The 14,044-nt window shown below is 46.1% G+C and overlaps 1 protein-coding gene across 5 annotated transcripts in view; it reads right to left on the bottom strand.

Annotated features, from left to right (window-relative positions):
- The window catches only part of LOC126523413 (solute carrier family 41 member 1-like), a 474,589-nt gene that overhangs the window by 72,540 nt on the left and 388,005 nt on the right, over positions 1–14,044 (bottom strand). For all 5 annotated transcript variants that reach the window (XM_072288882.1, XM_055066791.2, XM_072288880.1 and 2 more), the window contains 3 exons: positions 8,034–8,178; positions 5,956–6,029; positions 4,844–4,978 (listed from right to left, as the gene is read on the bottom strand). In XM_072288882.1, coding sequence (XP_072144983.1) covers positions 4,844–4,978; positions 5,956–6,029; positions 8,034–8,178 — 354 coding nt within the window. The remainder of the gene's footprint in view (positions 1–4,843; positions 4,979–5,955; positions 6,030–8,033; positions 8,179–14,044) is intronic.

Consider the following 14,044-nt stretch of genomic DNA (forward strand, 5'->3'; position numbering starts at 1 on the left):
ATTTTATGATTTTATTATTATCTGTGTATGTTGTTCTTATTTTACATGCCTCAAGGTACATTGATTGGTTTTTTATGCTTGCTGTATTACAATGTATATGCAATACAATTTCTTGTTTGAACGTTGTATTCAGATGTATTGTACGTCCTGCCTGAATCAGATGTGTTGACATTGCTTGTTTTATTATTTTTTCTCCACTTCTGTAATGGCTTTAAAGAAAGGGCTGACAGTATCAATAAAGAAGAAAGCAGAAGAAAGAAGAAAGGCTGCCCAAGAGCTTGAACCACCGTCAGAAGACGGAGAATTTCGGCGCTGCCTTGACTAATCTGAGCCGGTATCACAAGGAGGGCGACGACTTCTTGTCTACAATTGTGATCGGAGACGAATCATGGTGCTACTACTACGAGCATGAAACACGACTGCAAAGCTCACAGTGAAAACATTCGAATTCACCACCCCAAAAGAAAGCAAAGGGCGTCATTTCCACCGGAGAGCTGTGGCTGACTTTTTTTTTTGTCGTCAGGAGCCATTACTGATCGAATTTTATGAACCTGGAGAGACTATCAATCGTTTCCGATATTGAGAAACGCCGGATCGGCGGCCTGTCGCAATCAAGAACAAACGACGTGCAAGATTGACGAATGGGGTCATCTTGCTCCACGAGAAGATGATCCCGGCCCGTGCCTACGTCGTCGATATGGTTAATACAAAACTGGCAAATTTCAAGTGGGAAACGCTGCAACATCCGCCATACAGCCCAGACCTGTCGCCTTGCGACTTCCTCACGTTGGGGGAATAGAAAAAAACAGCTGAAGGGAACCATGTTCGTGTCGGACGATCACGTAAAAAAGTCAGTTCCAGACTTTTTGAAGCAGCAACCCAAGTAGTTTTATGGGACGGGAGTCACGTGACTCGTTAGTCAGTGGGACAAATGTCTAAACGCTCATGGAGACTACTTTTAAATAAAGCACTCTGTTTGTCATATATTCGCATTGGGTGACGTGCATTTGACTCACCCTCGTATATTTTGCAGAACTCCTGCTTTCTATACGTGCTCTCTGCTGCGACTATAATTTGGATGTAATTACAATACATGATCGCTGACAGCTGCTCCTGCGCAAAACGTTGGAACAAATGACAGCGTCATTGAGATTTTCCCCAGGCCATTGCATATGTACAAAAACGTAAACAATGTTTCTGGCTGACAAAGTTTCAATAAAATATTTGTCCTCAACTTGTTCATTGCATGGCCTTTACATATTTCAGATCAGCGGCATGCACTGCTTTGTTTGTTTCGAATTGATTCTAAATTTGTAGGATATTTTCTTTACTTATTAATTAGTCAATAAAAAATGGAAGCATTGATATCAGTTATTCCGGGAATAACTTTTAGGATATACGAGTGTATTCTTTTATGAAAAAATACACATTTTCTTGTCTTGACAGTGCGTAGTGTTCAAGAATTCGTTTGCAGCATCTTTGGCAATGACAATGCAGTTATCATTCACGCATTTGATCCCTCGACAAATTCTGTGAAGAGGCCGAGCTGCAACGTGAGCCCCCTCCGAACGAAATCTCTGGCTGCACCACTGCCCGTATGTGCATGGCTGATCGCATAAGCTCAAGAAGGTTGCTGCCAAATATGACGTGAATAGGGCTGTTTTCGGCAAGAGACAAAGTGGCTGGGGGGGAGGTGTTTGCCCTGCGACAAATAGTATGTATGTAACAAGGTGAACAGTCTTACTAATAAGTGCCGGATGCGTCATGTGCACCAGTTTTTACAATGTAAAAGAAATGTGGTACATAAAATTCCTTTCAAGTGTGGGCAGCACTATGTCGGTCAGCCTGACCGATGCATAAATGTAAGGTTAAGAGAGCACTTGGCCTGCTTGAAGGGAAGGCCCTATGCGAATCTCGCAGTGCACTGTGCGCAATATTCATTGTGTAAACTGCTGCTTGGCCAAACCGCTATTTTGCATGTTAGTCCTAATCAGACAAAAAGAGATATCTTGGCACATGTCTGGACTACAGGCAGCATGTGTTAGACATCCGTGTGTCGCTCTGTATGATAGTGAAATTAACTTACTCAATATTAGACGATAGTGGGTGTCGAATATGATGCATTTGATTTATTTATTTATTTATTCATTTATTTATTTATTTATTTATTTATTTATTTACAGAACCCTCAGGGCCCAGAAGGGCGCTACTGAGTGGGTGGGTACAATAATAAAAAGAAAATGCAACACGTTCAAACAATTATTAGTATTTAGAGTGATAAACTCAAAATATAATCAGTTATTGCAATCTTGAAAGATGATTCCTCCTCGATGCAAGCGATGGAGGGGGAAAGGCGGTTCCACTCGGCACTGGTTTTTGGCAGAAATGAATCGGAGAAAACATATGTGCGACAGAAAGGAATTAACACTTTAAACCGATGATCAAGACGCGACGATATGTACGAAGGCTCTGAAATGAAGTCTTGTTTAAGCGAGTTATTTTGGTAACATATTTTTTTGAAAAAGGCAGAGACGGGACATTTTTCTTCGAAGCTGCAAATTAATAAGGCCAAGGTTTGACTTCATTAAAAATGCTAGCTGTGCGGGAGTAATTTGAAAGGATGAAACGTGCTGACCTGTTCTGAGCTGACTCAATGGTGTCTGCTAATGTTTTTTGCCCAGTCCCAGACAGATGATGCATACTCAAGCTTCGGTCTAATTAGTGTTTTGTAGAGCAGTAAATTCAAATGTGGTGGGGCTTTAGAAAAATTCATGCGAATGTAGCAAAGAGATCTGTTTGTTCGTGATATGTTGGATGTGCGCATGCCCCGAAAGGTTACTGTTTAGCTGGATTCCAAGATACTTGTAGGAAGTCACGTGCTCAAGGTTGGTTTTATTGATAATATAGCCGAAAGGAGTTGGTGAGTGTGAGCGACGCGAGAAAGACATAATTTTGCATTTAGTCGGATTTAAGAAGATTAGCCATTGTGAGCACCACCTTGAAATTTTATCCAGATCTGGCTGAAGCATAAGGTTATCATGCTGATTAGTTATTTCATGGTATAGAACACAATTGTCGGCAAAAAGTTTAATAAAGATATTAACTACGGCAGGTAAGTCGTTTATATAAATTAGGTATAGTAACGATCCCAGGACAGAGCCTTGAGGAACACCTGATTTCACGCGCAGTGCGGGGATGCAGAATCGTTAGCTGTTACAAACTGGGTACGGTTGTTGAGAAAACATTCTATCCATTTTAGAATATTAGGTTCAATATTAAGAGTACTAAGTTTAAGAACCAGTAAGTGATGAGACACCTTGTCAAACGCTTTCGCAAAATCTAGAAAGATGCAGTCAATGACTTGGCCTTTGTCTAAAGAAGAAGAAATGTTTTGTGTAAACGATATTAGTTGTGCTTCGAAGGAGTAGTTTTTGCGAAACCCATGCTGAAACGAAGTGGAGAAAGAGTTGGATTCCAGAAATGAGACAAGATTGGAAAATATGACGTGTTCAAGGATTTTGCGCTGGTAAGTGAAATGGGTCTGTAATTGAGAGGAGAATGCAGGTTATCTGATTTCAACATAGGGAGCACCTTCCCCACCTTCCAGTCGGCGGGCAAAGTTTAGCACTCAATAAATTGGGTGATAGGTACATAAAAAATATAGAGGGGTAGACAGCAGTATTCCTCAAAAAATTCGAATGAGTGTTGTTATCATGGGGAACGGAGGCTCAGTTGCCCATGCATGGTGATCATGTGATTTGTATGGAGGGTATATATGTGCCGTTTTTAGGAATAGAAGTTGAGTTGTCAGTCTGCGCTTGTCTTTGTGTCCTTTCCTTGTTGTCCTACTTGATTCAGTGTGCGCAAAACTTTCAACAATGGAGTGATTATACAGGCCACGAGCACGTTTCCAAGCCACACATAGGCACCCGAATTCTTTACCTAGAGTGTTATAGGACGTGCCTCGACAAGTAGTACCACCAAATGAATGAAATTTTCGTATATTTGTTCGACGAGAAAACTAAGAATATCACAAAATAACCTAGAATATTTCAATACCACATTCGATAGAGCGTTTTCTGTAATTACACTGTAAAAAATGGTATGATATTACCTTTACGTAAAGTGAAATTACTGAAACAGCACTAAAGAGTGTATTATTAGAAGATCCTAGATATTCATTCCTCTTTACAGTGGAAGGGCCACATTTCCTTTTCATTTTCTTCCCAGAAAAAGGGAATTTATGTAGCACTGTCGCAACTGAGAAAATATGTAGCTAAGTTTGGTTTAAGTTTTTGATGGGTACCTTGGTTGTATTTAATCTGGATCAGTCTTTATTCATTTGTAATTTAATTTTCTTGGCTGTGTCTTGCCTTCCTTATTGAACTGTTGAAACTTATTGCTCACATTTTGCATTTATGTATGTTCTTTCTTTATAGTTGTATGCAACTTACGCTCATCCTGCTGGCCCTCACTGGAGCCTACAGTATGTTTTAAATAAAAAAAAATTGAAGGGGCTCTTAGTTATCGCTACGTGCATGAATGCGAAAGCCTTGCGGCCACGTCAGCAGAAGTGCCACGGCGTGACCAACGGCGTCGGCACAAGGTGCGCTCAAAGGATAATCGTGGGTTCGACCCCCACCAAAAGTTACCGGTTCGAGCGCCCTAATTAACTCTTCCTGCGCCTTAATAATTTAGCCTTTAATAACACCAAAGGTCGTGGGTTCGTAGCTTGTTTTGGACCACAGTGCAGTCACGGCAACAAGGCCGGACTTTCCGCTACATGAGCCACATATAAGGCCCTAACAAATCTTGCCCGCACGAGTGGTCAGAGCGTACTCACTGCGCCCGCAGAGGCCCTTGAGCGGGTCGACGCAGTGGCGCTTGTCGTCCTCCGGATGCCAGCCGAGCTCGGAGCGCTGCGCGAAGAGCGTCGACAGCCGGCTGGCGTGGATGGCCGCCAAGTTGCCGCTGACCCCTGCGGCCGGGTTGGACAGTGAGCCGGGGGAGCGCGCGAGACGGACGCTTCCCCCCTCACTGTGGTTTGCGCCCAGGCGAACTCACTTTAGTAACAAACAAATGCACACCGCCATGATGATACAACGCAAGATTAGGCGGATTAGCATGGCAGGACGTTTATTTACATATTTCGTTTATGTATTTGCTTGCTTGTTTATTTATTTACAACACTGTGAGTCCTTTGGGGCTCTTACGGGGCGGTTGTTTGTATTGCAGAAGAAAAGTATGCACACAAAATAATAAAGGCAATAAGAAACTACAGGTAGCGTACAAATAGCACACTGTATGTGGCATATACTGCATGTACAAATAACACATGATACGTGCAAGGAACAGCAACTACAAGTAAGTAATACGATGCAATTACATTATAGAAACACCATTATTGTAAACTCCATTATTAGCATAGAAACAACACGCAAGCATGGCGATAAAACCCCAAAATAAACAAGTAGAAACTTGCGTTTCTTTAAAACATCGCTAGAGAATTCGCGCCTTAAAATACCACTGCGATGAGTTTACAATTTACAAATGGCACCGATATGCGGCAACCGCCTGCAGAGCGCGCAAGCAGCGGACTGTATTTCCGGAGTGTCACGCCTCCGCGGATTGTTGCAGACCTGCACTGCGCCTCGTTCTGCGAACTGCCTCCAGATTTCAGTCGCTAACTGTGCCGTTGATTCCTTTGTGCTCCTCACACGCCACTCCTCAATGAGCCTCCGCTGTGCGACTTTGCATCAAACGCAGCTCTCGTCGATTCTGTCCCCAAGCGCAGCAACTCAGTCAGGCCGCTCAGTGAACGGTCGATACTCCAGCCACCAAGAACTTCCGGTGCATCCTCTACACCGTACTAATGTCGTTTTGCGGAAAGCTTGTTGCGGGAATGCCGTGTACCACTACACACCCCACTGGTGGAGAGAAGAGTGGCGTGCTCACCGTTGATGACGGGTTGAAACACGACCAGTCCGCTGAAGTGGGTGACGGCCAGGTCGAGAATGTAGCCGCCGATGCTAGACAAAAACAACAAAAAAAAGCGAAAGCGAGCGCGATATAGAAGTATGCTGAGCACTATGTTTGATTACGGGGAAACATTTTTAATGCGTAACAATGTTTATGCCTACCCAACGAGGAAACCCGTCTGTCTATCCGTCCGTCACGTAAGGCGATCGCTTTCAAAGCAAGGCCCGCATCAGCGAGTGAATTGACCTTTTGCTGCCTCTCGCTTCAATATGGACTAAGCTGTGAGAACACAGCGCGCACGAAGCTATCAGAACTCGGTGCGCTCCATCCGCACCGCAAATCGCTTCAAGATAGGCCCCCTGCGGCAGCGTCATATGCAAGCGCCGCCGGAGCACGGCTGATCACTGCTGATAATGGTTCGCATCGAGAGGAGCCAGCGTCATCGACCACGTCTACGTACGAGGTCTACCGAACGTGACACTGTCCAATTACGTCATGTACTACAGCGCACGTCGGCTAGTGCTTATCTTCCACGAATCAGCGGCATCATCCAAACGCACTGACAACCAATTTGACGATAAAGAAGAAATGCAACGAGAAGTAGAGATAGTGTGCATAATAAATGTTGTATATATTTGCTGTACTTGCAAAATCTCTCTTGTCATTTCATACCACATCTACATCTTCTAGGAATTATCTATAACATAAGCGAATATTGCTGCTTGTCGCCTCTTCCTTGTCTCATGCTGGCCTAAGTTAACATTTCGGTGTTGCAACCGCGCTACTCCGCTTCACGATCCTCTCGCGGTGTTTCTGACAGTTATACCAAACACAGCACCATAGGACAACGAAACTGCAGGTGATTAGTATAAAATACTCGCGCATCGTTTCGATAGCTCCCACAAGAGATTATGTGTGTGATTTTTCCAAAGCCAAGGATGGTCAAATGACGCCTACTCGAGCTCTGCCAGCGTCTTGCGTTGTCCTGTGTGTCTTGCCTCTAAAAATGGCGAAAATCACCCGGAACACAGCAAGTTTGCTCTGCAACGAATTTTTCCGAGCGATACGAAATTTGGATGACTGCGGCTCGTATGCTGCTCTTGGCTGTGTCGCGGTTTCTATGTCGCGACTTGGGCACCCACGCTAGTTTTCTATTTTTGTGTCTTGCGCAGACGCGAACGCAAGAAGAAGCTGACTATTGTGATTGCCGATACACAGGCAGACCCTGTACCATGTGCTGTCATTGACACGAACACAAGAAGACAGAGTTATTGTCAAAATTTAAACCTTCCAACTCCACACAAATCTCGTGCATTCAAAAAGCAATCTCTTGAGATGTGACTGGCTTGGGTTTTACACGTCCCCAAGTCGCTTGTGTCCCCAATTCTAAAACTCTCTATTACTGTCATGCCGACGCGTCGTGCAAAGTTTTCGATGTGTGACATGGTGTGAACATGTAGTGCGACCGCCGTACGTGGGTGCCCTACCTTGGACCCTTCGCCCTTCGCCCCTCGTGACCTTCTTGAGATCAGGGAATCCCTGAAAGCTTGGCCAAAATGCATTCGGACAAGCACCTCAGCAGGCGGCGTATTTACAATACAAATCTGATATGAGCTTGATGCGGGGAACAAGTTCAAATCAGCCTTGGACAGCAAATAGTATACAATTCCTCCCCCTCATAAATCGCACTTGACTTCACCAGTGTTGCCGGCCGGCTCTTCTTTCATTGCTTATGCTCCTTTTTTTTGTTGGCATGCAGATGTGACGTTGGATATCTTTAATACCGTGATCACGTGGTGCACTGGGTTTAGAGGCCGCACGAGACGTTCAGAACGCTGTCGAGGCTACGGTGCGTGCTTTTGTGGCGCATGCTCGGGTGCCGCTCTCGTTTGTGTGATATGTACTCAGCTGCGGGGAAGTGATACAACCGACTACAGTTTTTTCACACACTCAGTGCCTTGTCTGGTGTGCAATATTTCCGATGTCAGATGCTATTCAGAGCTTCATACAATAGGGGGCAAAGAAAGAGAAAAGAAAGACGAAGCTAGCAGCACCTGGAGATGATCATGGCGACGATGATTGGCCACCAGCCGACGGCCAGCACCTTCCTAGAGGTCGGGTGGCCACGCGCCAGGCACACCCACGCGGGGCACACGACCACCAAAGCAGCGCCGAACACACTGGCTATCCAGGGCCGTGCTGCGAAAAAGAGAGGTGTTTACTAACAAAAGCAAGAGAAGGATGACACGAAGCACGGCATGAGCGCTGTAATGCGCGAAATGGCCGCTTCGTGTCACGAAAGATAATGACCTCTTGAAGGTCGCAATACCGACATAAGACTTAGCCAGTAGACAATAAAACTTAGAAATTTTTCAGGGTAACCGTTTTTGAACGTTTGACTGAAATGTAGAAACAATTTGTCCACTCCTGTCCACTTTCGTCCACGACGAAAGTGGACAGGAGCTGGACAGTGAGGCATCGCGCGTGTCACGCGGACGTTACGGATTCATTTACCACTGGCGAGAAGATGTCTTTTCTTCCAATTTCATTTAACGTTTCCTTATTTCGATATTTCAGTTATACATGAACACTTATTGCTTGTATAATTTCTTAAGCCTCGCTGTCTGCAACATTATCGTGGTTGTTACTAAAAATTCCGTGCGCCTTGGTATCTGCGATTATTCGAAACCCTTACCTTGGCTCATACCCTAGCTTTACTCAAGCTATGCTCAAGCTGATACTCACTAAGAATGTGCTCAACACGGCTCACTTCGCAACAGAGCTCATAATATAAGACCCGGCCTGGCTCTCTCAGACTCACCGGCAATCAGACTTGGCGCAGCTCGTTCGGGCTAATTCGATTCAGTCGATGTTATTCGATACACTAAGATACTGAATAATATAGGCAAAACATCGTGATTGCCGATACACAGACACACTCGGTACCATATGCAGTTGGATTGACATGAAGACAAGACAGTTAGTGCCAAACTGTAAAGCTTCAAACCTCACATCAATCTCGTGGATTTAAAAAACAATCTCTTCACATGTGATTCAGACTTGTTTCAATACACTCAGACTCGCACAAGCTTTCATTCACTGGTACTCCCTCTGACCCACAATCATGATCATTTCAACAACCCTCGACTTGCACAGGTTGAGGCCACCGTGGTTTACCTCGGCTCGCTCGGCTTGGGTTTGCTCAGGCTTACATACCAATTGAACTCACTGGAGCCAGCGGCTACCAGTTTAACCGAATCAGCTAATAATTGTAGGGCTCGACGAAAATTCGTCTGGTCAGCGGAAATAATGAAGTTGTGCTCAGTGATCAAGTGAAGGTGAAAAAAAGTTGGGAGGGCGCTTAAAGGGAAGCTGAAAGTTTTTCCAGAAAAAAATGAGTGAAGAGCAGTACGCTGTGGTTTTCAACCCTCTGAATTCCAATATCGCATCGAAATTGAGTGAAAGAAAGCGCAAACATATTCTATTTCGACGAAAAGTGCAGCAGCAGACACGCCCAGCTCGCGCGCCTCGTCTCCGCCTGTGATTGGTCGGGCGCCTCGTGACGTCAACAATGGTGTTCGTCCGGACCGACTGCTGCCGCTACACACGAAGCACGGTGCAAAGTAGTTTGGTGGTGTTTTGCTGAGACGGTCATGGAAATTTTCGAGAGCTTGCGTTTCCCTGAGGAGTTCGGCGTTAAGTCCAAACTCTACGAGAGCGATTTTGCGCGCGACGGTGACGGGCGACGGCTTCGAGCGACAAAACTGGCCGTCGCTTGAACAAATCGCTCGGTGTTGCCGCTTGATCGCTCGTTTCTAAAAATCTAGAACTCGTCGCTCGTCACCCGGAAATGCTATGAGCGACTAGCCAATTGTGCGAAACCGAAACTGGATGTACATAACTCAAATACTGCTGTTTGTCGCACGGAACGAGCGAACTATTGAATTTTACTCATGCAAGAATAAGAACGTAGTGCAAGACCTTCAGAAATATTTTATGCGCCTTCTTGAGTAAAATACGTCAACTTAAATTGATAAAGCATGCGTCACGCTAGTTTCGGCGCGTATATTGCTGCCCTCATTCCGGGAAGTCGTCGCTCAAAGCCGTCGTTCGCGTGGAGTTCGGCTTGCAGACGACGAGTGAACGCGACCGCCATCGCCTCGCTTGTAGCGCTGTCGCTGTCGCGTGCAAGATCACTTGTAAGGGGTTTATACTTGTGCATACTACACGTACGTACACACTTGTACATACTGCATGTATGAGCCGATTGCGAAGAGCCGGCCTCTCCAAAAAGCAAAAAATGTTGGTGCAAGCACTGCTTTCCACGCGAATGAAGGCGAAGTGTTAGCATCTCCTTGTGTTGGAAATGTTCTTTGGCGAGTATGATTTTTGCTAAGCTGCATTCAACGTTCCAGTGAGTACGTTTCCGGGCAAGCAGCTGTAGTGTTATGTTCCTGCATGCCTCCTCGTAGAACGTAAGTTATGTTCCTGCATGCCTCCTCGTAGAACGTAAGCGGTGATGCGATCTTCAGCATTTGTGCGCTGCCCCAAAGCTGTCGGCAATCTACACAGACGGTTTAAACGCGGGAAAAGTTTACCGGCTCTTGTAGCACGTGTAGTATAGAACCTTCATCAGCGAGTCGTTCTCACGCTACTCGTAACCGGCGAATTCCGTCGGCTACGTGAGATGGTGGGTTTCTTATGTGTGCGAGAGAAGCGGGAGTGCAGCGTCTTGGCGTGAGCAGGCTTTCCAACACATGCAAACTTTAAGCTTGCACTGCGTTATGGTAGCTGCATGCAGGCTGTTTCACAACACACGTGCGAATAGAAAATTCGCGGCGCTTGGCGATGAAACCTGCGTCAAGGGTGGGCGATAAACATGCACCTTCCGTTCAGCGTGTTAAACTCCGGTAGTAATCGTCACGGAAGTGGTTAAAGCACAACACTTGTTCTTGAGCGCTTGATGTTGTTTCGCTTCACAGCAGCCTCCCACTTAGCTGAAAGCTTCTTGTCTTGCAGGAACTAATGGAACATCGGAACATCGTCGCGGCCGTTGGTGTTCGTGCAAGCGTAGGCTGCACAGAACGCCGGCATGATCGGCCTACAAGTTCAATTGATGCTGCGCACGTCAACTACCACTCCTATATACACACGAAAAAAGGAAAGTAGGGTCGAGCGAAGCAGATTAGGACGACACGCACGCAGGAATAAGCCCGGTCAGGCACGGTCGCGGAGGCTGCGAAGGAGCGGAACACCAGTGTTGACGTCACTACGCCGCCGTTTGCGGCCTCCGCTCGCATCGTCAGCGTCAGCAGCAGCGCACGGCGCTCGACGGGGGGCGGAGCTACAGCGCAATTTTAACCGACGATTGCGTCGCTCCTAAGTGAAAAATCCCCCCCAAAATGTTACCTTTATGGTTTATAAGGTTCCCGCATCCGTATATGAGCGTCTTATTAAATTCGACATACGCTTCAGCTTCCCTTTAAGCTTCGTCTTTAAGACCGGAACGCGATATCATTCAAAGATCCCTGACTTCTTATCACGCTTCCCGGCAACTGCAGTTTATGTAACCGCAATGTTTTGCAGGCAACGCTGGCGGCGAAGGCTGTACACTCAAGTGAGCTTTATGTTTTTTTTTTTTTTGATGACATTGCAAGGAACCGAGCGTGCCGTGCCACTCCTACTACGGCCTCAGTTGCGGAAATAAGCGCGCGCAAAGCCACGCGCCTAAAAACGCGCGCCGCGAAAGCAACAATTCTCTCTTCGCGCGAGGATGGGTTCTTTCGCGGCGCCGCCTTTCCGCAAACCCAAGCGCGCCAATCACAGGCGCCAAAGTCGTCGCGTGGGCGGTCAATGCTGCCAACGGCAAGCCCGACCGGCGCGCGTGCCGTGTTTTCTCGGCAGGCATCATTCCCGCACGGTGATTCCCGAGGCACCTCGAGAGAAGGCGAGAACTCTCGCCTGCCCGCTGCTTTCCGCGAACGTGCAGTGGTGTGGCCTTCGCGGCGCGTATTTTTAGCGCGCCGCCTTGTGCACGCTTATTTCCGCAAGTGAGGCCGTACCTTAAATCAGACCTCAAACAGCAGCTGGGAGCTGGACTTTTGTTTGAGTTTCCGCGTAATAAAATTACATTTTCTTGTATATTCAAATTACAATAGGACGCCATCATGTTTGTAGGTTGTGTGTAAGTTGTACTTTGCGACTTTTCTGACACATTTTACTTCGAGAAATTCAGTTATTTTAGTAATACCTGTGCCTGCGTGTTTCGGGATGCGTGTTTCCGGGATGATTTTCTCGCCCACAACGACGCCGGGTTTTCTGTGACGGTTCCTTGATAGCACTAAGTCAGACAACAGACGTTTGTCGTTTTTTACGCCAGGATATGATGCAGTGAGTTGAATTTGTAGCAAGTAGGTTCCAATCTATCCTGTTTAACGGAAAGGTGTGACAAAAACAAGCAGCGGCTTCCATCTAAATTTTATTTGGGTGAATCACATATGCCGTGTATTCCAATTAATGCTAGACAAGCTGTACGAAGAAAAAATTCAGGAGACACTTGGTTATCCCTACATGGATGAATGCAAAAGTATTGGGACTACCCCGCAATGCTTAAACGTTATGACACAACGCAAGGTCGAGGGCTCGACTCCCAGCAAACGTCGTGGGATCGAGTGCTTTAACTCTACACTAATTCGCTCTGCCTTAACTAACATTAAAACTAAAGGTGGTGGGATCGACTCCTCCTAAAGATTATGGGTCCGAGTGCCTTAACAAACTGTACCTTAATTCACTGTGCGTTAATTACCTTCCGCTTAACAATAAAGGTGGTGGTTTCCACTCCTACCAAGTGTCGTAGGTTCGAATGCCTTAACTCTATCTGAGTTAACTATGCCCTAGCTAACTTCGCCCTAATTACCACCAAAAGGCGTGGGTTCGACTCCTACCAAGGGTCTGGGGTTCCAGTGCCTTAACACTACCTTAATTCACTACGCCTTAATTAACTTCGCCTTAACACTGAAGGTGGTGGGCTCGACTCCTACCAAAGGTCGCTGGTTCGAGTGTTTTAACTAACTCTATTTAGGTTAACTCTGCCCTATAGTGGTGGGCTCGACTCTTACCAAAGGTCGTGGGTTCAAGTGTTCTACCTTAATCCACTGTGCCTTAATTACCTTCACCTTAATACCAAAGGTGGTGGGTTCCGCTCCTACCAAGCGTCATGGATTCGAGTGCCTTAATTAACTCTGAGTTTACTCTGCCCAAACTAACTCCGCCTTAATTAGTACAGAAGGTCGTGGGTTCGACTCCTATAAAAGATCAGGGGTCCCGTGCCTTAACTTTACCTTAATTCACGGTGCCTTAATTAACTTCGCCTTAAGAACAAAGGTGGTGGGCTCGACTCCTACTAATGGTCGTGGGTTCGAGTACTTTGCCTTACTCTACCTTAATTCAATGTGCCTTAATTAACTTCCCGTTAACACCAAAGGTGGTGGGTTCAGCTCCTACAAAGCGTCATGCGTGTGAGTGCGTTAATTAACTCTATCTGAGTTAGCTCCACCCAAACTAACTCCGCCTTAATTAGCACCGAAAGTCGTGGGTTCGACACCTACCAAAGATTGGGGGATCGAGTGCTTTAACTTTACTTTAATTCACTATGCCTTAATTACATTGGCCTTAACTCTGGAGGTCGTGGGATCGTCTCCTAGCAATGGTCGTGAGTTCGAGTGCTTTACCTTACTCTACCTTAATTCAATGTGCCTTAATTAACTTCACGTTAAGACCAAAGTCGTGGGTTCCGCTCCTAGCAAGCGTCATGGGCGCGAGTGCGTTAATTAACTCTATCTGAGTTAACTGTGCCCTAAATTCGCCATAATTAGAACCGAAGGTCGTGGGTTCAACTCCTACCAAAGATCGGGGGTTCGAGTGCCTTAACTCTACCGTAATTCACTGTGCCCTAATAAACTTCGCCTTAACACTGAAAGTGGTGGGCTCGACTCCTACCAAAGGTCGTTTGTTCGAGTGCTTTAATTCTGCGTTAATTCGCTGTGCCTTAATTAACTTCCCCATA

The sequence above is a fragment of the Dermacentor andersoni genome, chromosome 6 (genome assembly GCF_023375885.2).
Source record: "Dermacentor andersoni chromosome 6, qqDerAnde1_hic_scaffold, whole genome shotgun sequence".
Lineage (NCBI taxonomy): Eukaryota > Metazoa > Arthropoda > Arachnida > Ixodida > Ixodidae > Dermacentor > Dermacentor andersoni.